A 27322-nucleotide genomic window follows, 5' to 3' on the forward strand; every position below is an offset into this window, starting at 1 on the left:
CCCATACGGTATAATGGGCCCCACACAGTCCCCCATACGGTATAATGGGCCCCACACAGTCCCCCATACGGTATAATGGGCCCCACACAGTCCCCCATACGGTATAATGGGCCCCACACAGTCCCCCATACGGTATAATGGGCCCCACACAGTCCCCCATACGGTATAATGGGCCCCACACAGTCCCCCATACGGTATAATGGGCCCCACACAGTCCCCCATACGGTATAATGGGCCCCACACAGTCCCCCATACGGTATAATGGGCCCCACACAGTCCCCCATACGGTATAATGGGCCCCACACAGTCCCCCATACGGTATAATGGGCCCCACACAGTCCCCCATACGGTATAATGGGCCCCACACAGTCCCCCATACGGTATAATGGGCCCCACACAGTCCCCCATACGGTATAATGGGCCCCACACAGTATAATGGGCCCCACACAGTCGCCCATACAGTATAATGGGCCCCACACAGTCCCCCATACGGTATAATGGGCCCCATACAGTATAATGGGCCCCACACAGTCCCCCATACAGTATAATGGGCCCCACACAGTCCCCCATACAGTATAATGGGCCCCACACAGTCCCCCATACAGTATAATGGGCCCCACACAGTCCCCCATACAGTATAATGGGCCCCACACAGTCCCCCATACAGTATAATGGGCCCCACACAGTCCCCCATACACCACTATACTGCGGGCCGGAGTTTGACATCCCTGCTCTGGACTGAACAGTCAGTCTTCCGGAGCGTTGTCTGTAACACATCATTTTCACTCTGCAAAAATTCTCCCTTACTTTGCCTCGGAGAAATAAGGGGCTAAGTTTCCACAGTTGCTTCTGGTGCTGACCGGGGTGTAGCAGCGTCACATCCTGCGTGTGATTTGCAGACAATCACTTACGCCCTTTGCGCTGTTTTTTTAAGCAGATGACATAACAAACTTCATCTTCTGCTCTGTTTTAAAATGTCAACCATTGTAATTTTGCTCAGTGTCCAGACTCCGTATGTATCTCCATTCGCTCTGGTTTGTATCGCCACCAGCTCGGAGTTAATCCATCACTTGTAATAGCCCCTATAAAAAAACCCTGAATGAGATGGCAATAAGCCTAGAAAATGGGCTACAAATCCCGTCAACGGTCAAGCAGCCAGTCAAGCAAAAATAAAAGTAGATGCATCTGAAACGCGTGCTGAATTATGGCCGGTCAGAGATCGGAGGCGCGTGTGCTCTACCAAATGATAACGGAGGTCCCATGCCATGCTGAATAATGAAGATCCCACCTAATATGTCCATGATAACTGATTTGTGTTTCCTCTTTTTTTTTTTTTTTTTCCACAAATAAAAATATTTTGCTATGAATTTGAAGGAAATGGTGTTTATGTGCAGTTTAGAAAGAAAAAATCCCACGGTAACATCTTATGGACGACGTCCTATCAGCTGAATTTTGCTAGAATAGTTTTATTTTTTTCCACTGTTTTTTCACCTCCTTTTTTTTATATTTTGGGTTTTGTGGAGGGACATCTTGATATAATTTTAATTTTTATTTCTATTGCGCCAACATATTACTCAGCACTTTACATTTCAGAGGGAACTTGTACAGACAATAATGACATTAATCAACAGATACCAAGATGTTGGTGCCTGAAGAAGGATTAGGCGATTTTTTTTTTTTAGTCATTTCACGTCTTTTAGGCTATGTTCACACATCATGGTTTTTTTTGCTTCACAAATCTGCAGCAAAACCTGATCTCTGGCAGGAAAGAAGCTGCGTCAAAAACGCACGTTTTGCTGCTTTTTTTTTATGCGTTTTTGATGCATTGTTTGGATGTGCTTTTTATGCAGAATTGTCTCTTGTTCATGCTTTGTCTCGTTTATGCATGTGCATAAAGTTCAGTGAAAAAAAAAAATCTCATTCTGGTTTTGGTTTAGCTAGGGGAGGTGAATTGTTTAGGAATAGTTTAACTAACAAACTCAATGCACTGCCAGTGTGTATGACACTATTTGCTTTCACACTATGGGGTCTGCCATTCAGTTGCACAGGCATTGTTCAATTTCATACCTCACTGGGCCACATGGATTGTTCAATCTCACACCTAGCTCAGCCAATGTTTACACTGTACACATCACTAATTTAATTAAACTGTCCTAATATAAACTGCCATCTCAAAGACCAAGAAAAGATGGTAAAATCACAAAAATAAATGTGTTTCACATACTGTTGTACTTGCTTATTTTCACTAAAAACTCAGCAAAACCTGATAGCTATGTTCACACATCATGTTTTTTTCAGTGTTTTTCACTACCCATTACTTCCAATGGGTGAAAAAGCGCTGAAAGAAGTGACATGCTCTATTTTCCAAAGAAGGCTGCAAGGCACAAAATACGCAACAAAAAAAACCATGATGTGTGAACTTAAAATTGTGGTTTCTCATAGACTTTGCTGGTACTGTAAAAGGCAGCTGAAAATTATTAGCATAAAAACGCTGAAAAACCCATGATGTGTGAACATAGCCTTAAACTGACCACATGAACAGCAAGTTGTTTTGACAATACAGTGCATATTTTTATTCTGTTAAGCATTTTTTGAGCGCTTTTTCAGGCGGGTTCCTGAGCGGAGTCTCTGAAAACAGGGTTGTGGAGTCAGTAAGCAAAATCAACGACTCTGACTCTTCAATTTCCCTGACGTCCGACTCCAGGACTCCGACTCCACAGCCCTGCCTCACTACTGAGCGTGTACATAAAGTGCAGCACAGATTCATCTCCACTAAAAGCGGAGACCCTTAGATCAGGGACAGAACAGACATTTATAGGACATTTCATAACTTTCCCAAACATTTACTACGCATCCTGCATTGTACTACTGTACCCAATGTATTATATATTGTCAGAGTAAGTCCATTTTATACCAACTCCGACTCCACCAAAATGGACACAGACTCCACGACTCTGACTCCACAGCCCTGTCTGAAAAAGACATTTGTGTGCGCATACCTTTTTAAAAATCCTTCACAGGGTTTTTATAGGATCACAATATTGACTGCCTATCTCTAGGACATACTATCAATATCAGATTGGTGGGAATGTGGACAGTGAACCCCCTCCCAACGACCTGATTTTCTTGGCCTGTCTTTTTAAGCATCTTCTTACCATCAAAGGCCTTTTAACTTACTGAGGAGCTGTCAGCTCTTCTAATATGTCTTGGGAAACAATGTTTAGCAAGAAATACCAAATCTGGAGCTGGTGTGATGTCAGAGCTGTGCTTAGTAGGCGGGCTCTTCCTGGTGTGATGTCAGAGCTGTACAGAGTAGGCGGGCTCTTTCTGGTGTCATCTTAAAGCTGTGTCGAGTAGGCGGGCTCTTCCTGGTGTGACGTCAGAGCTGTGCCGAGTAGGCGAGCTCTTCCTGGTGTGACGTCAGAGCTGTGCCGAGTAGGCGGGCTCTTCCTGGTGTGACGTCAGAGCTGTGCCGAGTAGGCGGGCTCTTCCTGGTGTGACGTTAGAGCTGTGCCGAGTAGGCGGTCTCTTCCTGGTGTGACGTCTGAGCTGTGCCGGGTAGGCGGGCTCTTCCTGGTGTGACGTCAGAGCTGTGCCGGGTAGGCGGTCTCTTCCTGGTGTGACGTCTGAGCTGTGCCGAGTAGGCGAGCTCTTCCTGGTGTGACGTCACAGCTGTGCCGAGTAGGCGGGCTCTTCCTGGTGTGACGTCACAGCTGTGCCGAGTAGGCGGGCTCTTCCTGGTGTGACGTCACAGCTGTGCCGAGTAGGCGGGCTCTTCCTGGTGTGACGTCTGAGCTGTGCCGAGTAGGCGGGCTCTTCCTGGTGTGACGTCTGAGCTGTGCCGAGTAGGCGGGCTCTTCCTGGTGTGACGTCTGAGCTGTGCCGAGTAGGCGGTCTCTTCCTGGTGTGACGTCTGAGCTGTGCCGAGTAGGCGGTCTCTTCCTGGTGTGACGTCTGAGCTGTGCCGAGTAGGCGGGCTCTTCCTGGTGTGACGTCTGAGCTGTGCCGAGTAGGCGGGCTCTTCCTGGTGTGACGTCTGAGCTGTGCCGAGTAGGCGGGCTCTTCCTGGTGTGACGTCTGAGCTGTGCCGAGTAGGCGGTCTCTTCCTGGTGTGACGTCACAGCTGTGCCGAGTAGGCGGTCTCTTCCTGGTGTGACGTCTGAGTTGTGCCGGGTAGGCGGGCTCTTCCTGGTGTGATGTCAGAGCTGTGCCGTGTAGGCGGTCTCTTCCTGGTGTGACGTCTGAGCTGTGCCGAGTAGGCGGGCTCTTCCTGGTGTGACGTCTGAGCTGTGCCGAGTAGGCGGGCTCTTCCTGGTGTGATGTCAGAGCTGAGCCGAGTAGGCGGGCTCTTCCTGGTGTGACGTCAGAGCTGTGCCGTGTAGGCGGTCTCTTCCTGGTGTGACGTCTGAGCTGTGCCGGGTAGGCGGTCTCTTCCTGGTGTGACGTCTGAGCTGTGCCGGGTAGGCGGGCTCTTCCTGGTGTGATGTCAGAGCTGTGCCGGGTAGGCGGGCTCTTCCTGGTGTGATGTCAGAGCTGTGCCGTGTAGGCGGTCTCTTCCTGGTGTGATGTCAGAGCTGTGCCGAGTAGGCGGGCTCTTCCTGGTGTGACGTCTGAGCTGTGCCGAGTAGGCGGGCTCTTCCTGGTGTGATGTCAGAGCTGAGCCGAGTAGGCGGGCTCTTCCTGGTGTGACGTCAGAGCTGTGCCGTGTAGGCGGTCTCTTCCTGGTGTGACGTCTGAGCTGTGCCGGGTAGGCGGTCTCTTCCTGGTGTGACGTCTGAGCTGTGCCGGGTAGGCGGGCTCTTCCTGGTGTGATGTCAGAGCTGTGCCGGGTAGGCGGGCTCTTCCTGGTGTGATGTCAGAGCTGTGCCGTGTAGGCGGTCTCTTCCTGGTGTGACGTCTGAGCTGTGCCGAGTAGGCGGGCTCTTCCTGGTGTGACGTCTGAGCTGTGCCGAGTAGGCGGGCTCTTCCTGGTGTGATGTCAGAGCTGAGCCGAGTAGGCGGGCTCTTCCTGGTGTGACGTCAGAGCTGTGCCGTGTAGGCGGTCTCTTCCTGGTGTGACGTCTGAGCTGTGCCGGGTAGGCGGTCTCTTCCTGGTGTGACGTCTGAGCTGTGCCGGGTAGGCGGGCTCTTCCTGGTGTGATGTCAGAGCTGTGCCGGGTAGGCGGGCTCTTCCTGGTGTGATGTCAGAGCTGTGCCGTGTAGGCGGTCTCTTCCTGGTGTGATGTCAGAGCTGAGCTGTGTATTATGTCGTCACAGATACTTCTTCTGATTTATGCGAAAAATAAAAGTGCATATAACCTTCAAAGGGGCTATTCCTCAAGCAACATTTATCACCTACACACAAGATGAGGAATACATATAAGATTAATGAGGGTCTGGCCCCTGGGGTCTCTACTAATCCTGTGGTGGTCCCGTGTCCAGCATATGCATGGATCACAGTCGGGTGGTCTCTCCCTATACATGTCCAGAGAAGCCATCGGGGACCCCCTTATCCAACTAGTGTCCCGTTTGGCTCAATACCCAGCGGCTTTTAAAGTAAGAGCTTCAGAAATCCTACAGCCGGTGTCTGATACATACTTTATTGTTGTGTCATAATAAAGGAAAATTCCTTTAAGCCGTCGATTGGATGCCACCCGTCCTATAAAATAAAGTACATGTCACATCTCCGAATCGCCGTCTGTATTTTATCCTCCCTTCCTCGGCTTCCTCAAACCCTCATCAAGCGATCTGATTCTTTCAATTCCCGCTTCCATTATTTCCAAATAGTACTATAAAACCCCAAAATATGAGAAATAGGCAAGAGGAAGAAAGAAGAAAAAAAAAAAATAATACGGAAGGGTATTTTATGTCTGGATTTGATGGATCGGCCCTCTGGAAAGGGAAACAAAACACTAAATATCTGTAATCCCGCATTATTTACCGCATGGCTGGTTAAATGCTACTTTAAGCCTCATAAAATTAAAAGGGAAGAGATCTCCCGACTGTGGCAGGAATTGGATTTAGGAAGAAAGGTAGAGAGCCAAAATATTGCTACAGAATTAAATGTCAAAAATCTTCTTTAATAGCAGATATATAGTTCACACTGTGTGGTTATGATTAATACATTTAATCTAAATCACTGATAGTTTCTCTGCCTCTTCCATAAAATACAATAGGACACAAATCAGTTTTACTGGAGGCGGATAACAATTGCCAAATAATGCATCTTTCCCGCCCAATAAATTGTCAGTTATACCTTTAACTAAAAATCAATTCATCTCGGCAGAATTTATCGCAATTTCCCCCAATAAATCTCCTCAACTGTTTATTCATTTGCTTTTTTGATACATTTGCGCCACTTTTGCCACGCTCCAACGTTTTTCCCTTTTGATTCATTGTAAATTAGAAAATCCATTTTGACTCAATTTTCGAGTGAAGAAGTTCACATCTAGCAGCCAGCCATTTTTTCCAGTCTCCTTATATATTTGGTACCCTTGAACTCCCTTCGCAGATCAGATGGAGGATTTTTAGTTTTATTATTTTTTTATTTTATTTTTATTTTTTTTGAGGCTTGCAGTTATTCTGATGGGGAAACTTATGCGCAGTTTGGGGGCACATATTGTAATGATGCAAAATAGTTTTTTTTTTACTATTAGACTTTAGGCAAAAACAAAAAAAACTACCAGAACTTAAAAAGAGCTCAAAAACTGCATCGGGAGCCGTAGGGGCCCCTTGTGTAGTAGCTTTATTTTCCCCCTAAGGGCTCATTCACGCATCCGATTTTCACGTACGAGTGCTATCCGTGTATGTGCAAAAATGTGAATTAGAACAGAGTATAGGGTTGCACAATGTAGTTATATATATCAAATAAAGTAAGCATGGATCATCCATGCTGCAACCTACTCTCTGGATATATATAGGTGGCCATTCGTTGAAAAACTATAGACTAGGGAGTGCCGAAGCAGAAAACAACGATCACATGGCCAATGATGTGAAAAACATGTGCAAACTTTATTCAAAGAGATTTTTTACATAAAAAATAGAGCAAAGTGTCTAGAGAGACAAACCAGGTGCCAAATTACCATACAAAACATTAAAACATACATAAAAACAAGCAGGTAACACATAAGATGCAGGTATCCCGTCTCACAACTCCCTTCATCCCCATTGTCATATGCTTAAAGAGACTGTAACAAATGTGAAGGGAAAACATGAAGAAAACACGTCTATATGCTATTGATAGCCATATCTCAAAGATTAATATCCCCTTCCTTAGTATCTCACATGATCACAATCCAGCATAATTACCTGAGTGGGAGACTGGGAACCTGCACGATGCGTGCTTCCCCGACGCGCGTTTCGGCGCTATTGCCTTTCTCAAGGGGAAATATCCATGTATGTGGTAAGATATGTCGCCAATCACATGTCCGTGATTCTTCGCGACCCGAGAGGTCTGCAGAAAATCGTAGAGACATGTCCAATTTTGAGGGTCAGTTCAAAATCTGGAATGCAAATCAATGGGTGCATGAAAAAATCGGATGCCACCCCAGTGTGGTCCGATTGTCATGGACTGATAAACCATGCTCTAATCAGAGTCTAATCAAAATAATCAGTTTTTCTTGTACGTGGAAACATCGGACATGTGAATAAGGACTGTGATGGAGCATGTCGCCGTTATTTTATATGTATTTTTTTTTTTTTTCTTTAGATTGATTTAGATAGAGTACATGAGAACAACCGCCATGTTCTTAAAGGGTTATTCCCAACATTAAAAATGCCTCTGCTCGTGTATATGTTGGAAAAAACGGAGTCCAGGCTGCATAGACAATGAATGGAGTGTGCATGCGCGGACTGTGCTCCATTCCGGCTGAGCATTCTAGAGCGCCCTTCATAGGAAGTGGAAGATTGGTGGACCTCCCTCACGAATCATAAAACTGTCACCTTTTAAAACCCCTTGTGATTGGTGTCCATCCTTTCGCCTCTGTGCCCAATAGCGTGGCGAGGGAGAGTCAAACAGAAATGCTAGGGGCGCATGCAAAGTCCATGGTGGTAGTCTATGAAGATAGCAATTTGCGTAGTCATAGACTTGGCATGCAGAGCGTAGGGCTCATGCGCAACCAGATGCTTCATTCAGCTCCTCCTAGCAGAAAAGAGGGTACATACACTAAGTTCTCTTTTACATTGGGAACCACACCGATCTGGCAGGTGATAATTTATGTAGACCAGTATACTCTTTTAAAGGGGTTTTCCAAGACTTAAAACTTGCCAACCTATGATTAGGATAGACCATTATTATTCTGTTATTGGGGGTCCGACTCATTGCATCTCCCCACCAATCAGCTGTTAGAAGGGGCCAAGTCAGTTTCATGGTGTACCCCGCACAGCTCTTCTGTGCAGTAAGTACTGTCCGTACCTGGAACCGCGGCTCGGTCCCATTCACTTGAATGTAATAGTGGGCATGGTCGCAGCCCCCTTGGAATAACTGATCTGAAGGAGTGCCAAGAATTGAGCCCCAACTCATTGAATATTAATGGCCTATACTATGGGTGGGTGATCCAAGTCTGGGATAACCCCTTCAATGTCAACTGTCCATCTGGCTTCCTGCCATTGTTTTACCTTCTTCTGGATCCACACTGTAATAATGTTTTATAATTGAGGACCACAGCCTTGGATCTATCATAGTGTATTACCACAGCCTTGGATCCCTCATAGTGTAGCACCACTGCCTTGGATCCCTCATAGTGTAGGACCACAGCCTTGGATCCCTCATAGCGTAGGACCACTGCCTTGGATCCCTCATAGTGTAGGACCACTGCCTTGGATCCCTCGTAGAGTAGGACCACGGCCTTGGATCCCTCATAGCGTAGGACCACGGCCTTGGATCCCTCATAGCGTAGGACCACGGCCTTGGATCCCTCATAGCGTAGGACCACGGGCCTTGGATCCCTCATAGCGTAGGACCACGGGCCTTGGATCCCTCATAGCGTAGGACCACGGGCCTTGGATCCCTCATAGCGTAGGACCACGGGCCTTGGATCCCTCATAGCGTAGGACCACGGGCCTTGGATCCCTCATAGCGTAGGACCACGGGCCTTGGATCCCTCATAGCGTAGGACCACGGGCCTTGGATCCCTCATAGCGTAGGACCACGGGCCTTGGATCCCTCATAGCGTAGGACCACGGGCCTTGGATCCCTCATAGCGTAGGACCACGGGCCTTGGATCCCTCATAGCGTAGGACCACGGGCCTTGGATCCCTCATAGCGTAGGACCACGGGCCTTGGATCCCTCATAGCGTAGGACCACGGGCCTTGGATCCCTCATAGCGTAGGACCACGGGCCTTGGATCCCTCATAGCGTAGGACCACGGGCCTTGGATCCCTCATAGCGTAGGACCACGGGCCTTGGATCCCTCATAGCGTAGGACCACGGGCCTTGGATCCCTCATAGCGTAGGACCACGGGCCTTGGATCCCTCATAGCGTAGGACCACGGGCCTTGGATCCCTCATAGCGTAGGACCACGGGCCTTGGATCCCTCATAGCGTAGGACCACGGGCCTTGGATCCCTCATAGCGTAGGACCACGGGCCTTGGATCCCTCATAGCGTAGGACCACGGGCCTTGGATCCCTCATAGCGTAGGACCACGGGCCTTGGATCCCTCATAGCGTAGGACCACGGGCCTTGGATCCCTCATAGCGTAGGACCACGGGCCTTGGATCCCTCATAGCGTAGGACCACGGGCCTTGGATCCCTCATAGCGTAGGACCACGGGCCTTGGATCCCTCATAGCGTAGGACCACGGGCCTTGGATCCCTCATAGCGTAGGACCACGGGCCTTGGATCCCTCATAGCGTAGGACCACGGGCCTTGGATCCCTCATAGCGTAGGACCACGGGCCTTGGATCCCTCATAGCGTAGGACCACGGGCCTTGGATCCCTCATAGCGTAGGACCACGGGCCTTGGATCCCTCATAGCGTAGGACCACGGGCCTTGGATCCCTCATAGCGTAGGACCACGGGCCTTGGATCCCTCATAGCGTAGGACCACGGGCCTTGGATCCCTCATAGCGTAGGACCACGGGCCTTGGATCCCTCATAGCGTAGGACCACGGGCCTTGGATCCCTCATAGCGTAGGACCACGGGCCTTGGATCCCTCATAGCGTAGGACCACGGGCCTTGGATCCCTCATAGCGTAGGACCACGGGCCTTGGATCCCTCATAGCGTAGGACCACGGGCCTTGGATCCCTCATAGCGTAGGACCACGGGCCTTGGATCCCTCCATAGCGTAGGACCACGGGCCTTGGATCCCTCCATAGCGTAGGACCACGGGCCTTGGATCCCTCCATAGCGTAGGACCACGGGCCTTGGATCCCTCCATAGCGTAGGACCACGGGCCTTGGATCCCTCATAGCGTAGGACCACGGGCCTTGGATCCCTCATAGCGTAGGACCACGGGCCTTGGATCCCTCATAGCGTAGGACCACGGGCCTTGGATCCCTCATAGCGTAGGACCACGGGCCTTGGATCCCTCATAGCGTAGGACCACGGGCCTTGGATCCCTCCATAGCGTAGGACCACGGGCCTTGGATCCCTCCATAGCGTAGGACCACGGGCCTTGGATCCCTCCATAGCGTAGGACCACGGGCCTTGGATCCCTCCATAGCGTAGGACCACGGGCCTTGGATCCCTCCATAGCGTAGGACCACGGGCCTTGGATCCCTCCATAGCGTAGGACCACGGGCCTTGGATCCCTCATAGCGTAGGACCACGGGCCTTGGATCCCTCATAGCGTAGGACCACGGGCCTTGGATCCCTCATAGCGTAGGACCACGGGCCTTGGATCCCTCATAGCGTAGGACCACGGGCCTTGGATCCCTCATAGCGTAGGACCACGGGCCTTGGATCCCTCATAGCGTAGGACCACGGGCCTTGGATCCCTCATAGCGTAGGACCACGGGCCTTGGATCCCTCATAGCGTAGGACCACGGGCCTTGGAACCATGATACTGATCCCGATGCTTAGGGCTAATACAGGAGGGTAGGACTTGATCCATTGTCGCTGCTCTCTGCGCTCTATTGGTTATGCCTTTCCAATATGGTAAATAGTGTGCGCGGAGAGTGATCCCGACTGCAGGCGTTTTTATTTATTTATTTATTTTTTTTTTTACAAGTTTTGGTATTAATATGCACCATCTGTTTCTCATATAAACTCCCGGCATCCCGCCCTACCCTCCCTCCTATGAAGCCATTTTTTATTCTAACCAGTAAATAAATAGCGGAGAGGTAGAAGTAATTTAGACTTGATCTATAGTTGTTTATGGTAAAACATATTGGATGTTAAAATGATTGATTCCAGGAGCAAAAAATCATTTGAGCGGATGGATTAGCGTTCATTAATTTTACTAATTACATAGCGAGAAAAACAGATGTTTTGTTAGGCAAAGATCAGGCATTAATTGCAGGTCCTACCTTGAAACTAAAAATAGCGGTTCAATGTTACGTGTGCGCGATGCCGGGATCGGGGCTGGGGCGTAAAGCGGAGAAGTTGTGTGTACTATGGGATACGGTGGCAGGCTGATGGCGTCTATCCGCGTGGATATGCTGGAGCCCTGCTTTGTGTGGCACAGGCGATTGGACGATCCCAGCTTCAAGGCTCCTAATTATTAAAGCCAGTGAAAAGTAAAATAATAAAAAAAAGAGTTTCAAAATACGAAAAAGTTAAAAAAAACAAAAAAAAAAAACAAGTTCAAATCCCTCCCCTTTTGGCACATTGAAAATAAAAAATTCACATTTTGCATCACTACATTCAGAAATGTCCAAACGATCAAAATCTAAAATAAATCAATAAAGGCGTAGCTAGAAAGAAATCTAAATTACAGAATTACCGTATTTTTCGGACCATAAGATGCACTTTTTCCCCCCTAAATTTGGGAGGAAAATGGGGAATGCGTCTTATGGTCCGAAAGTAGCTTACCGGGGAGTTGCGGTGGTGATGGCGCTGGATTGCAGGAAGCAGGGTCTATCTCTCAGGAACCCGGTTGCTGCAGAAGCGGTACGATGCTGTGGGCCCGGTATCGGCGGTCAGACAGAGCTTTCCCGGCGGCCACTTTACTGAAGCCATGGGCCACATGCGCAGACTGGGATCTCGACTTATCCAAGATATCAACCGCTCATTCACTGCCTCCGGCGGCCATCTTCCTGAAGACGTGGGCCTCAGGGAAATGGCCATCGAGATCCCAGTCTGCGCATGCTCCGACTTGGATGGTCATTTCCCTGAAGACCACGGCTTTAAGAAGATGGCCGCATAGAAAAGCAAAGCTCTCCGCTCTGCCTCACCGCTAACACTGACCCCGCAGCATCTCACCGCTGCTGTGTTCCTGAGGAAGGGACTCTGCTTCCTGCGATCCCGCTCCACCCCCGCTGCTGGGGCACCCCCTTCTCCCACCCAGGGCCCGCAGCATTGCTCCACTTCTGCCACCACTGGCTTCGTGATGTACCCTGCTTCCTGTGACCCCCGCTCCACCACCTCCGCCCCCTATTTGGACTATTAGATGGACCCCCATCTTATCAAAAAATATTTTTTTCCTCTTTTCCACTCCAAAGTTTGGGGTTTGTATTTTAGGCCGAAAAATAACTTTTTTGGAGCTCTGCAACATTGCAATAAAATGAAATAAAAGGCGATAAAAACATTGTATCTAGCCCAAAATGGTATCAATAAAAACGTCAGCTTGGGACACAAAAACTAAGCCCTCACCCGTCCCCAGGTCCTGAAAAATAACGATACAGGTCTCGAAAAATGGCGACATTATTTTTTTTTTGTTGACAATTTTCCGAATTTTTTATTTACCACCTAAATAAAAAAAAAATGTGTGCGTGTTTGGTATCTACGTACCCGTAATGACCTGGGGAATCCTAATGCCAGGGCAGTTTTACCATATAGTGAACAAGGTAAATAAACCCAAAAAAACCAATTGTGAAATTGCACTTTTTTTTTTGCAATTTCACCGCACTTGGAAATTTTTTTCCCCTGTTTTCCAGTACACGATATGGTAAAATGGTGTCGTTCAAAAGTACAACTCGACCGAAAAAAACAAGCCCTCATATTGATGGAAAAGTGAAAAAGTTATGGCTCTTGGAAGAAGGGGAGGAAAACGGAAAATCGCCGGGTGATGAAGGGGTTAAAGGGGGATCAGAAAAAAAAAAAAAAAAAAGCTGCAAAAAATGGTGTAGGGCGATAAGGCTTCAGTAATATGGCGAGGACGCCTACCAGGCCCGTCATCTATTTCAATCCTGCATCTCAAGAAGCCAAAGCCTCTGATGATGTGCATGGGCTAAGTGCATAGATTTACTGCTGGGGTTTGAGCATTTTTAAATTAAAATATATCGCTCATTCTGAAAATATTGATTTACACATCGCTGTGTCAATATTAAATCTAGCAAATTTTCCAATAAGTTAAAAAGATCTGGCAGGTCAGGTGAAATGTACTGAGTTGATGTGATTTTATTTACGTGGCCCTTCATCCATCTCAGAAGCCACTTTTTATGGATTTCTGCAAAATCTGCCGTTCTCTGTATGTAGGCAGCACATGGGTCGTATTTATTCGTATGGTTTTGTTTTTCTATTTATGTATATTATGGATGTTCTATAATTATATGCATTTAGATTATGTTTCTATTATTTTTACACCTTTATAATTTGTTAAATTGAGTGTCTTAGGAGTCGACATTCGTCACCCTCCTTTTATTTTTAGGAGGTTTTGTACATTTTCGGCTTAGGGCAGAGATGTCAAACTCAAATGCACAGAGGGCCAAAATTAAAAACTTGGACAAAGTCGTGGGCCGACCTTAATAACTGTTAAATAAAAAAATGAGTTTTTCCTGATCATCAAATATGGAATTAAACTTAAAGGGGTTGTCCACAAACAAAGTAGATTTTAATTAGTAAATCTTGAGCGACTGAGCACATGACCAGAGAATTCGGTAGTTCCTCGCGGGCAGGAGCCTACATAGAAATCATGGGGTCCCATAGCATCAGTTTTAATTGGACCTCGCCCCTCCTCCAAAAAAACCTTAATTTTCGGTGGGGACACAAGATCACATCTCACAACTTTGCAGCCCTGAGTCTAAGTGCCCACGATGCAGAAATGCTGCGGAGCGTTTCCGCATCTCCCTGGCAGAAAAAACGCATGCGGATTGTATATGCGGATTGTACATGCGTTTTTCCTGCCAGGTAGAAGCATTTGTGAAGCGTTCTTCACTTGCATTTCCGCATGCGGGTTGACAAGCGCTTTCCAAGCGATTTTAGCATCACTTGGAAAGTCCTTGACAACTTGGTCACACTATATAAATCCATGCAACCGGAAATGCAGCATCAATAGTAAAAAAAAAAAAAAAAAAAAAAATTATACTCTCCTCCTGATGGCCCCTGGTCTCCTTCTCTGGTGCGTCCGGTGTCTTCGGCGGCTCGCGGTGCTCTAAAAAGGATCTTCCATGACGTCATTTAGTCATGTGACAGGTCACGCGACTGCCGACGTCAGCGGTCGCGTGACCTGTCACATGACTAAATGACATCATGGAAGGTCCTTTTACACCATCGCGAACTGCGCGGGGAGCCAAGACGCATCATCAATACTTTTTTAACTGCAGCTACTATGGCACCCGGGTCTGGGGGAGAGTCTCCTCTTCTCCAGACCCGGGTACCATCCGCGCATTGAATTGCATAACATCTGCATGCATACTTGTATTCATGCGGATGTTATGCGGTTCAATTCAAGTCAATGGCGGCAATTTCGCAGCGATTTCGCAAAATTAATGGTAGTGCTGTGCATTTTTCCACAATGATAATCCACAGCGGAAATTTCCGCAGCATGTGCACATGCGGATTATCATTGGGGAACATGGCTGACAATTTAACATACGTTTTTAATGCATTTTCGCAGCAGAAACGCATTAAATCCGCATCGTGGGCACTCAGCCTTACAAAGTAATTTTCCTCCTATTGAAGATTTTAGATTGCCCTATCATTGCCTCAATAAAGTATGATGCCAACAAAAGTGCCCCCCAAACACAGTATGATACCTCCACAGTAAATTCCTCCACAGTACACTCCACAGGCACATTATGATGACCCTAACACAGTATGATGCCCCAATTTTGATCCCCATACAGCCCTCCACACAGTATAATGGGCCCCACATAGTCCTCCTCCACACAGTATAATGGGCCCCACATAGTCCTCCTCCACACAGTATAATGGGCCCCACATAGTCCTCCTCCACACAGTATAATGGGCCCCACATAGTCCTCCTCCACACAGTATAATGGGCCCCACATAGTCCTCCTCCACACAGTATAATGGGCCCCACATAGTCCTCCTCCACACAGTATAATGGGCCCCACATAGTCCTCCTCCACACAGTATAATGGGCCCCACATAGTCCTCCTCCACACAGTATAATGGGCCCCACATAGTCCTCCTCCACACAGTATAATGGGCCCCACATAGTCCTCTTCCACACAGTATAATGGGCCCCACATAGTCCTCCTCCACACAGTATAATGGGCCCCACATAGTCCTCCTCCACACAGAATAATCAGCTTCCATAGGAGTGGTGGTTCTGGTGTCGTGGGCCAAATATAATCACCCTGCGGGCCAGAGTTTGACATGTATGGGTTAGGGTGATTCACTCACTACTTTACCCTGAAAAATTCCTGTAACTTCTAAAAGAGACATCTATTGTACTGAAATTTGGACTGTACATACCTTGGTTCATGAGGAACTGATATTTAAAGCAGGCGTTGAAAATGTCCACCGTTGGCATTCAAGCTCACACGCTCGAGACTTTCCATATTTTGGTCATTTGGGGTCATATCCTGAATTTTTCGCTGTACGTTTTCTCGGAGGCCTGTAATGTTCGTGGCTTGTTACTGTACACCCGACATTTCACATGGCCCCAAAGGAAAAAGTCCAGAGGTGTTAAATCAGGTGATCTTGGTGGCCACAGTGCCTTGGAGATTACTCAGTCATCATAGACAGCTTCAATACACGGTTTGGTCGGCGGATTTTGACCTCCAAGCTCCTTTAGCATCTCACTTTTGCTCCTCTTTAAAGACTTAATTTTCCAATAAGTTTTCACAATGAAAACGCGCTCCTCCAAACTGTATTTGTAAATGAAGAAGGAATTGTAGCAAGAGTGAAACGCCAGCACCACCCAAACTTCCGAGGCGCAGAAAGGTGTGCAAGGCGACCAGCGGGCTGACAAGTCAGCGAGACCACTCGGCACGAGGATGTTTTTCGTTGCTGATGCTGAGGTTCGTTGCACTCTCACTTCTCATGAACCAAAATATGTACAGTCCCAATAACCGTACGGAATATGGGGTCTAATTTGATGTATTTTTTTACACATATATCTGTGGGAGTATTGATATATAATGGGCGCACTACGTGTTCCAGACTACTATTTTATTCCCCATTATCCCCTTTCCGATCTGCTCATTTTCTGCATCTATCAGAAAGTTCCGTAATTTGAATTCTTTAGAATAAAAATTGTTCTCCTGTTCTGCAAACCGCGACTCCACAGCATCAATTACCATCTCGTTTCTTGTAAATTTTTGTCCTTTTTCAATAATCTTTTTTTGAGTTTCAAAAAGAGATCACAATCAGATGGGACCAAATCAGGAGAATGTGACTGATGATCTCTATTTCTGGGTGCATCATCCTGCAAAAAAAGAGACTCCTTTTGAAAATTTTTGCTGAAGTTCCAATCTTCACCTGACAGGGTTAAAGGGGTATTTCCATTTCAAAGATCCTATCCCAATATGTAATGGGTATAATAATAATATTAGCAAATACCTCCTGTTAGAAATGTAGTATAGTTCTTCTGATAACCCTTGTCACTTACCCATTGTAGTCGCTTAGATAGCCATGGTTACGACCACTCGTAACTAACGGTTACTATATGAGTGGTCATAACCATGGATACCTAAGTTACTGCAATGCTCTGCACATGAGGTAAGCGACATAGCTAATCAGTAGAACTATACTACATTTCTAATTGGAGGCATTTGCTAATGTTATTGTTATTATTATTACACTTACTACATATTGGGATAGGATCTTGGAGATGGGAATACTTGTTAATTTAATCACAATTTCAAAATGACAGAACCTTTTCAATATCGTGGTGACCTGCGAATTTCATTCTTCATTCACAAGTTGATTCTTTATAGATCGCTCGTTACAGATATTCACGGCCAACTATTTTACAATATCTGTGCATGTAGCATGTCTGTATTTTTTTCCTTACAAAATGCAACTACTTATCTTCATAAACAGCGCCACTCCTGTCCACAGGTTGTAAATGGTATTGCAGCAGAGATTCCACTCATTTCAGTTGTAATGAACTGCAGTAACCAGGCACTGATCGCAAGATGTGGGGCTGTTAATGACCCCCGTCCAATCTCTAAAATGATTCGGCACATGGCTAGGTTATCTTTTCTGGGTTTTTGCAGTACAGCCCAATTAATTAAATGGGTCCATCTATAATTTCCTGCACAGTCTGTGATCGGGAGCACTCCTCTTTTGGCAAAGCTTAGCAGTGGATCCTGTTTTGTGCATTGTGGGTGGGCTGGAGCACCTTCTGTCATTCTGGGCTCTAAGCTCCTCCCACAGCTTCAATGATTGACAGCACTGGTATCAATTGGGTCAGTAGTGTCTAGGCTTAAATCCACACATGTGCAGATTGTCTCCGCATCGGCACGTGTGCGCTGCGGCCTTTCTCGCAGAGTTTTCCATCTCCTTGTTTTGCGCATGCACCTATATCTAGGCAATCTAGATTTCAGTTCAGACAGTGCAGGCTCAACTAACGCCAGTGCTGTCAATCATTGATCTGGGGGAGGAGCTGGGCAGGTAGATGGACAAAGGAATGGTGCACCAGTCTGAAAGTGGCAGATCATGATGTAAAAAAAAAAAAAAAAAAAAAAATCCAGCACAGATCACTCATATAATCAGCTGAATGCTCAAAATCGTCCTTTTTGACCTTCTTTCATCATCTTGTGTGTAGTCCGCTTTAAAGGGATTCTCTGCTTTGTGTAGTCCTTATTTGCCAGAAGTCTCCTTTCACAACAAACTGATTGCAAAGTGCTCCCCTGCTGGGACCTCCATCGATCGATCAGCTGTAATTTATGGAGAAAACTGCCGGTAAGTGTTCAGGTTACCTGCAGAGCCACCACAGGAGAAGTGAAGTATTGCAACTTGTCCATTCTCTCTCCAGTCTTGGTGATTGACCTGAACAGACAACTCCACCCTCTCTATTAATTCATTATTCCCCACTTTTAGAGGGAAGATGAAAATTGGTTCTCTAAATCCATTTTAAAGAGCAGTTTCCAAAATCACAAGTTATCCAGCTGGAGGTCCGACTGCAGCGATATTCTGTCCGGGGCGCTGGAACTAAGTGGACGGGGCTCTGCAATGCCGTCTTGAATGGAGTGAAGGTGCACAGGCGCGACCTCCGCTCCATTCATTGTCAACAGGATTGTCAGAAATTGTGGGGCGCAAGACTTAGCTTTCAATGGCAGTCCCATAGACGATGAATGGCGCTGAGGTCTAGCACGGGCACCTCCATTCCAAGGTGGACATATCATTGGTGCAGCCTGTGCAGCCACACAAGGCCCCAGGAAGTAAGGGGGCCACTACTACCTCCATAGCAGGAGGAATTATTATGAGCTATTGGTCTGCAAACAGCCCATATCTTGTTATTGCATCGGGGCCTCTTTTGCCTGTGTCCACCATTGCTCCATTCCATTCAAGTTGGCTTTCCAGAGCCGTATTTTTGGGGTTTCACCACCCCGATCTTTGGATCGCTTGGGTTCCCAGCAGTCGAACCTCCAGCAAATCAGCACCTTATCGCCAAGCTTCTGGGTTGGGAATCATTTTGTGATTTTTGGAATAGTCCTTTAAATCTGAAGCCCATAATGAAGACCTCCAAAGCTATAGGTCTGTAAATGGCCCATATATTGTTCTTACCAAGGGGCCTCTTCAGTCTGTGTCCGCCAGTGCCTCCATTTCATTCAAGACAATATTGCCGAGCCATACTCTGGAGTTCCTTTGCCCCGATCTTAGGATCGTTTGAGTTCCCGGAAGTCGAACCTTCAGCATATATCGCCAAGCTTCTGGGTAGGGAATCAGTTGTGATTTTTGGAGTAACCCTTTAAATATCAAGCCCATAATGAAGATCTCTGGCGTGTGACAAGCAGAGATTGCGGGTGCAAAGTGACGATGGGGGAATGTGTAATCTTCCAGCCCTTCTGAGCAGCGCATAACTCTGCTGGCGGGTCCGCGCCTGATTACGGCGCCACTGATGCATAATGCACGCCACTTTCCGATCTCACATTTGTTTAAGTTTCCAAAGAGAGAAAAAAAAGGCGGTCGGGAGGAGGGAAGCGCTCAGACGGCACTGCTACTTGTATACTCAGTCGTCTGCCTAATCCTTATCCCCACAGCATTGTCAATACCCATCTAATTCCATTTTAACAACAGTAATTGGCTGATGGAGTAGAAGATATAGATTTGTTTTCCTGATGACTCCTTGACTTTTTTTCCTCTGGTAATACTAATACAATTCCAAATCCTTACCGGTGTGATTGTGTCATGAGTAGGTCAACAGTCATGTCAAGGTCCTATTGGAAGCTTCATAGCGAACATCTTAATTTAGACTTAGCTATCTCTTTCGTGTCGTATGTGCATTTGCCAGTAATTCTTTCACGTCTCAGTCATTCCATTATGCCAGAATCCATTTACTTTAGCCGACAATGGCTCTGCATGGCAATCGCTCTGCGGGGCAGGTGCTTTCATCTTAAGCAATCCTTATAATGATTCCCTTTTAAGTGCTGGAGGGTTGCGTGTGGCCCACGTACCAGAGCCCTTAAAAAAATACAATCACCGAATAGTTAATTATACTAGTTGCAGTTATTTTATCTCATTTTCAGTTTTGTAACACTGATTTCTCTGCCCCCTTGCTGACCTGTGGGCGATCCGCGCCGCTGCACCACATATTCCGCTTCTTCATCTATCTCCCAGTAATGCATTGCAGCTATAAGCCCCTCCCCCGAGGAGCCGGAGCTTCAGTCCGCTCTCTAAGGAGAGCCAGAAAGTCTCCTCCTCCTCCTCCTCCGCACCGATTCCAAGAGGGAAGACTAACAGAGCAAGCGCGTCCAGCGCTAACACAGAAGTAGTGGCTCTCTTGAATAGTCAGAGGGGGTGCCATCTTTAATTTAATTATCTTGACACAGGAGAACCTTTAAAAAGGCCAAAAAAGATCAAACTAAGTGGCTTCTCCATATAATTTTTTTTTTCGTTTGCCCCTTTTAGCGTTTTCTGTAAATCAGCTGTTTGCAACAAAACCATTTAGCAGCTTTTTTTAATATACTTTACAGTTCAGCTTTTCACTATATGCAACATATCTCTGCCTCTGGTCATTTAAATGAAAACTATGACCCTAATGCCTCATTCACTTTTCCGTTTTTTGTCGTCTTTTTTTGTTTTATTATTCAAAATGATTTTTTTTTTTTAATTTTTCACTGCTATTTTTTTTTTTTTTTTTTTATGGCAGTTTTTAACCCTCGTCAAAAAAGCAAAAAAAAAAGCCATTATCATTTTGCCTAAAATCCATACTATTACTCCTGAAAAAAGGGAGAATGCTAGATTGAAGGGTTTTCTCCCCTATATTTGAAAATGTATCTGGTCAAGGAATCTGCTGCGTTTGAATGATCTTTAATAATGTGTGGGAATATATAGTCAATTTATTTATATATACATATTGGACATTTTTGTGGAGGGGGGTGGTTTAGCTCCAGTCTTTTCCTCCAGTAAGAACATGTCACCTAATGGGCCATCCTGAAACTCCACCTGCCTATCAGAAACCTCCATTGAAACCTGCGCAGGTGACTGTGTTTAGTCACAACTCTACCAAGCCTTACTCTCGGCGCTCGCTTATGGGGTGCAGGCAGCGCCGGGGCGAGGGCCCGGGAATGCCAGCGCCGGGGCGAGGGCCCGGGAATGCCAGGGCGAGGGCCCGGGAATGCCAGCGCATGCACAGTGTGTTGCAATGGAGGTTACTGATAGACTGGTGTTTGGATGGACTCAGAGAGCTGTTGGGGGAGAAGTGGTCATCTGGAATCTTCAGCAAGCGATAAACCTGCGCACAACGTCTAGCCAGTATATATCGGGGATATCCCCTTTACTGCTATTTGCAACGAATATTCAGGACATGTTTGATCCCTTTGGGAATTAAAGCAACAATCTAGTGTACCGTAAATTGTAGCATGAAATAAAGCTCCTTATAACGGCACGATGGCACTATATCCAACAGATACACTCCTAGGAATAGGCAGAATTAGGCAAAGAGCGATTCTGAGGTTATAGCCCCCTTTAATAAATAAAAGTAATCTTCCCCATTTAGTTCCCACAGGGACTGGTACAATAGCTGCATTGTCAGGGGTCGGGGCCGGTGACTTCACATCTCGCTCTATTAGCAGCCAGGGAAGGTTACACAAGAAAGAGAACATGGAAGAGGTTTGACACCAGAAATTAATTATGAAATAAAAGGCAGATCTGCACTCCGGCTAGAATTAGCCCGGCACAATAGCTGCAGTCACCTTGGAGCCCTGGAACTGAAAGTGACACTGTGTCTGCAGTCTAGGAGCCTAATATAGGCACTGCTCTCCCCAGACTGGGAGCTGATGGTAGATGTGCTCATCTCATTGCTAAAAGTAAGAATAAAGGGGTTATCCAGGACTATAAATACAGAAGACCCCCCTCATCCCTGCCGATCAGCTGCTTGGACCTCCTGAAGTGGGAACTTTCTCATTGTGGAGAACCTGGACCGTACAGCTCCATACACCGCGTAGTGGTTGTTCTCAGGTACTGCAGCTCAGATCACATTCACTTGATTAGAAGCTGAGCTGCAGTACCCAAGATCAGCCACTATGCAGCGTACGGCACTGTGGTGTCCCGGTCTTGTACACTGTGTACATCCAGCCACCACGAGAGCTGATCAGTGGGGGTTGCAAGTCGTCAAACCCCATCTATCAACTGATACTGAAGATCTGTCCTATGGAACCCCTTCACCACCTTGCAATTTTCCTTTTTTGCGCTTTTGTTTTTTGCTCTCCTTCCCAGAGGCATAACTTTTTTTTTTATTTTTCCGTCAATATGGCCGTACGGGGCATGTTCTTGCGGGACGAGTTGTACTTTTGAATGACCCCATTCATATTACCATATAGTATACTGCAAATTGAGAAGAAAAAAATTCCTAGTGCGGTAAAATTGCAAAAAAAAAAAAAGTGCAATTCCACAATTGTTTTTTTTTTTTTTGTTTTGTTTTTTTTTTTTTTTTTTTTAGTTTTTTATTTACCATGTTAACTAAATACTAAAACTGACCTGCCATTATTCTCCTCCAGGTCATTACGAGTTCGTAGACACCAAACATGTATAGGTTCTTTTTTATTTAAGTGGTGAAAAAAATCCAAAGTTTCTGAGCGAAAAATTTGTCACCATTTTTCCAAGACAGTGTCTCAATTTTTCGGGATCTGGGTGAGGGCTTATTTTTTGCGCCCTGAGCTGACGTTTTTTTATTGGTACCATTTTGGGGTAGATAAAATGTTTTGATCGCCCGTTATTGCAATGTTGTGGCGACCAAAAAACATAATTCTGGCGTTTCAAGTTTTTTCTCGATAATCCGTTTACCATTTGGATTAATTTAGGTTCTATTTTTATAGATTGGACTTTTCTGAACTCGACGATCCCAAATATGTGTATTTTTTTTGTTTGTTTTATTTTCAATGGGGCAAAAGGGGGGGTGTGATTTGAACATATACAGATATAGATATAGATAGATGCCGGCCATAGGAGATCATGATTTATGCTACACATAGCAGAGCTGAAGCCCTGCTATGTGTAGTACAGGCGATCGGATGATCACGTCTCCTAAACGGACTATTGAAGTCAGTAAAAAGTAAAAAAAAAAAAAAAAAAAAGTTATATATTATAATATATAACTTTTTTTTTTTTTTTACAGACTTCAATAGTCCCTTTTGGAGACGTGATCATCCGATCGCCTGTACTACACATGGCAGGGCTTCAGCTCTGCTATGTGTAGCATAAATCACGATCTATGGCCGGCGTTCTTAAGAGATTCACAATGACAGGCGCGGGGGTCTTCAGCAGACACCTGGCTGTCATGACATGGGCGGGACTTGTGACACGCTACTGGCCGGTGCATGTTAAATCCCGCTGTCAGTAATTGACAGCAGCATTTAACTGGTTAACAGCCGCTGGTGGATCTTGGATCCAGCTGTTAAGAGGCACATAACAGCTGATCAGATCATCTTTCTTGTGTGAGGAAAGATTCAGGCTCAGCGCCTCATCCCGCATCAAAAGCAGGGACATGACCTTGGGCGTACCTAAACGTCCAAGGTCGTGAAGGGTTTTAAGATGTTTTTCCATAATTAAAACATATCACCTACCTAGAGGCATGTGTGATGTGATAAGTGACTCTCCCACAGTCGAACCCTCGCAGGTCATGAAAACAGAAGTCCTAGAGTCTCCCGGAGCTTTTTTCCAACAGCCCCTAAGGAATGAATGGCGTGGTGGTCGGACATCTGACCTTCTGCGCCATTTCGTAACAGGGATATGAATTTGTCAATCTACTGATTGGGGCAAGTCCCAGTGGTCGGACCTGCACCAATAAGAAAGTTAACTCCTATACTGTGGACAACCCCTTTAAGCGAGGCATTTTTTATATATCTGGTTCTGTGTATTTCTGATATTCTCTTTTTCAGGGATATGGACACCTTCACAGCAATTTATTATTTTTTTTTAAATACATCTATTTAGGCTGAAAATATATATATTTTATCTATCCTAAATTATGTTACATTTACATTTTACCTTTAGGCTTTCACAGGCTCTTTGTATCACTGCAGGCTGAAGATGGAGTGAACTGAGAATCGGTCAGAGAGCTTATTCCGATTTGAGCTTGTAACCATTTTTTTTTTTTGTCTTTTTCTGAGCTCCTCAGTGCTGATTTATGACCACATCAAAGTTCAGTTCATCTTTTAATGTGTTCTGTGGTCATAAATCAACACTGAGGAGTTCAGATAAGAGTTAGAAGCTTACTGACCGATTCTTAATTAACCCATTCTGCAACAACCAATGTGCAAAGAAACAAAAGAGCCTGTAGAATCCAAACTGTGAACATTTTTTTTAATTAAACCCAAATTAAGAAATTATTTTTATCCCAAATTGCAAATAAAAATAATACATGTTAAACAAAAAAAAAAACAAACAACCATGTGACCTCATTGATCAGACCTGGAATATTCCTCATTTCAGAAAGCGAGAGCCCCAGTCTTGTGTGGAGATGGATGAACGGCTTCTCTGATATCATTCTGGAGCCCACCCAGAAACTTCCTCCTGCAGAAAAAAAAAAGAAATAATAATGGAAATGTTCACTTGCAGTAAGACAAATGGTATTAAATGAGAAAACACTCCATGAATTGCAAATGCAGCCGAGTTAATTTGTTGCTACAGTCGTGTTGCCCTACTGTTAAATGAAGGCTGCGTAATTATCTTGTTGGCAGAGATAATGTCAGAACCTTATTTCTTCTTACATGCCTCGTTTTTACACCAGGGCTAATTGAGCTGCAAGGTGACAACTGACTGTACGCGCCTATCATTAGCTCTGTCTCTACAGACTTTTTTTTTTCTCTCTTGAGTATCAAGACATGTTTTTTTTTTTTTTTTTTTTAAAAGGTGGGCGTTCAACCTTTAGGAACCCCACTGATCCTAAAAATGAAGGCATTGCAGCTTTGGTTAAGCCCTGCATCCATCTGTGGAGTTTTTGCTGCACGGTAGCACTCGACCACCTGTTGTACAAGAAACTGCAGCACCGCACCGACTCGTCTGCCGTCCCCTGCGAAGCTCATAGACTATATGCAACTCTGCAGGGTAATATTGGGAGGGGACACTTTTGCAAAAAAAACTTTTTTTTTTTTTTTGGTAGCTTTAACTCCATTGAGTTTAGTGAAGATCTGGCTTCTGAGACCCTTTCAACCCATCGCTGAAAAAGTCACGGAGAAGCATGCCGATCAGGAGGCGGGGAGGGTCTGGCCCAGGAGGCGGGGAGGGCCCGGCCCCGATTTTGGCACGTGCATAGAGCGGAGTATGGATTCAATAAAGTGCATAAACTTTTCCATCCTTTAAAGTGATAATTTATTTGCTGTGATTGGTGAATGTTAAAGGGAGGGGTTATCCAGTACTTTTCTAGTGATGACCTATCTGTGGGATAGGTCATCAATATTAGATCGGTGGGAATGTGACACCCGGGACCCTCAACAATCCGCTAATCCTGTTGCCAGCAGCGGCCGGATCTGCTCAGTTGCGAAGCAGAACAGCAAAGCTCCGTCAATTGTATAGTAGCCGCAGCGGGTTGCTGCAGATCTACACTTATTCATTCGAATCTGTAGGGAGCAGATGTGCCGTACCTGGCAGCAGCCAGTATAGAATTGATGGCTCTGTGGTTGTGCTGCTCCGTGACTGACAACATCCTGCACGGAAAATTTGGTCATCGGGGGTGCAGGTGTTAAACCTCCACCGATCTAATATTGATGACCTATTCTAAGGATAGGCCATCAATATAAAAGTCCTGGACAACCCCTTTAAAGCTATGGGACCCACACTAATCCTGAAAATAAGGGGGGGTAGAATAGCTTAATTCCCCCCAGTGAAATAACATTACTTATACTCTCCTTTGGTGCCGTTGCAGCAGTTCGGCTCTGGCTTTACCAGGAATTTACGTGACCTTGTGTCATGTGATCCCTGCGGCTAATCAGCGCTGGCTTTTGAGTAATGGACAGCCCCTTTTAAGAGTCACAATTTCTGAATCCATAAAATAATTTCTTTTCTATTGTATCTTTACTCCGTTCGTGCACTCGCTCAGGTAGGCCGCGCTCTCCGGTCCCCGGGCCGGCCGCGCTCCCCGGGCCGGCCGCGCTCTCCGGTCCCCGGGCCGGCCGCGCTCTCCGGTCCCCGGGCCGGCCGCGCTCTCCGGTCCCCGGGCCGGCCGCGCTCTCCGGTCCCCGAGCCGGCCGCGCTCTCCTGAGCGAGCTTTTGAGTTAACGATGGGTGTTTTAGAACCCAGACCCCACCAATCCGAAGGGAATTTAAGGGACAAAATATAGTAACTCTTAAATTAGAGCTGTGCAAACACCGCCTTTCCCCTTTTATTTTCAAAATAAATGTCACAGTGGTTTATTCTCCCCACTCATAAAGTGATGGCATAGCCTAGTAATCCTCTCTTTATAGGATAGGAATGCCCCTTTAATACCTCATCTTTAGCTACACAATGAACAGGCATTTAGAATTAAAGGGGTTCGCCAGGCTTAACATATCCATGGCAGAAGTCTTTAATATCAGATCAGTGGGGTTCCAACACCCTGCATACCCACCGATCGGCAGCTGGAACGGAGTTGAACAACATGGCTCCTTACAGTTTGTAGTGACTGCTCCCGGATCCTGCAGTTCAGTTCCTTCCCACTTCAAGAGAAACTGAACTTCAGCACCTAAAAAAGCCACTACACAATGAGTGGACTGCGGCTGGAGCTGAGCACATCAGATCAGTGGGAGTCCAACCCCACTGATCAGCGGCTGGATGTTAACCGTGAATGGAGACGAACAACACAGCTCCTTACATTTTGTAGCGGCTGCTCCCTGTTGCTGCAGTTCAGTCCCTTTCCACCTCAAGAGGATCTGAACTGCAGCACCTAAGAAAGCCATTACACAATGAGTGGACTGCGGCCGGAGCTGAGAACAGCGGTGGTGCCAGGTGTTGGTTTCCCCTCAATCTGATACAAATTACTTCTATTATCAGTATATAAGTCCAGAAAACCCCTTTCAATCTTTTTTTTTTTTTTTTAGCCCAAGTTCAAAATTATGAGCACGTCTGGCATCAAGAATCTCAATACGTCATGGAGAGAAGCGGAGGAAAAAGCTTTCGGCATGCGACCACAAGTATGCAAGTCGCATAAGCGTGGTCACATGTGATATCAGCTGACCGAGCACAATCCTATCAGTGTGTATATTACCGCACGCTAATTATTACACCTGCTTGCAAATGTTTGCCTGAAAAACCCCTTTAATTTTTATGTCCCCACATGTGATGAACCCGCACCTCGCCACCCCATCTGACATTCCTATTATGTCACCCCCTGGGGACACGTAAAGCCAGCTTGGTACTGTTTTACACAGACACTCCCTGACCACATGGGCCTAGGGAGGCACGGGG

At 46.2% G+C, this 27322-nt stretch overlaps 1 protein-coding gene across 3 annotated transcripts in view; it reads left to right on the top strand.

The window, feature by feature from the left end:
* Positions 1-27322, top strand: part of GPATCH2 (G-patch domain containing 2) — a 152523-nt gene that overhangs the window by 20981 nt on the left and 104220 nt on the right. Inside the window, exon 6 of one of the 3 annotated variants that reach the window (XM_073671931.1) lies at positions 24373-24423. The exons of the other annotated variants lie outside the window; for them this stretch is intronic. Coding sequence (XP_073528032.1) covers positions 24373-24408 — 36 coding nt within the window. The 3' untranslated portion in view covers positions 24409-24423. Of the gene's footprint in view, positions 1-24372; positions 24424-27322 lie in introns of those variants that run through there. 3 annotated transcript variants of the gene reach the window in all.

The sequence above is a fragment of the Phyllobates terribilis genome, unplaced genomic scaffold, assembly GCF_046119375.1.
Source record: "Phyllobates terribilis strain yellow unplaced genomic scaffold, ASM4611937v1 Scaffold_3__8_contigs__length_932513732, whole genome shotgun sequence".
Lineage (NCBI taxonomy): Eukaryota > Metazoa > Chordata > Amphibia > Anura > Dendrobatidae > Phyllobates > Phyllobates terribilis.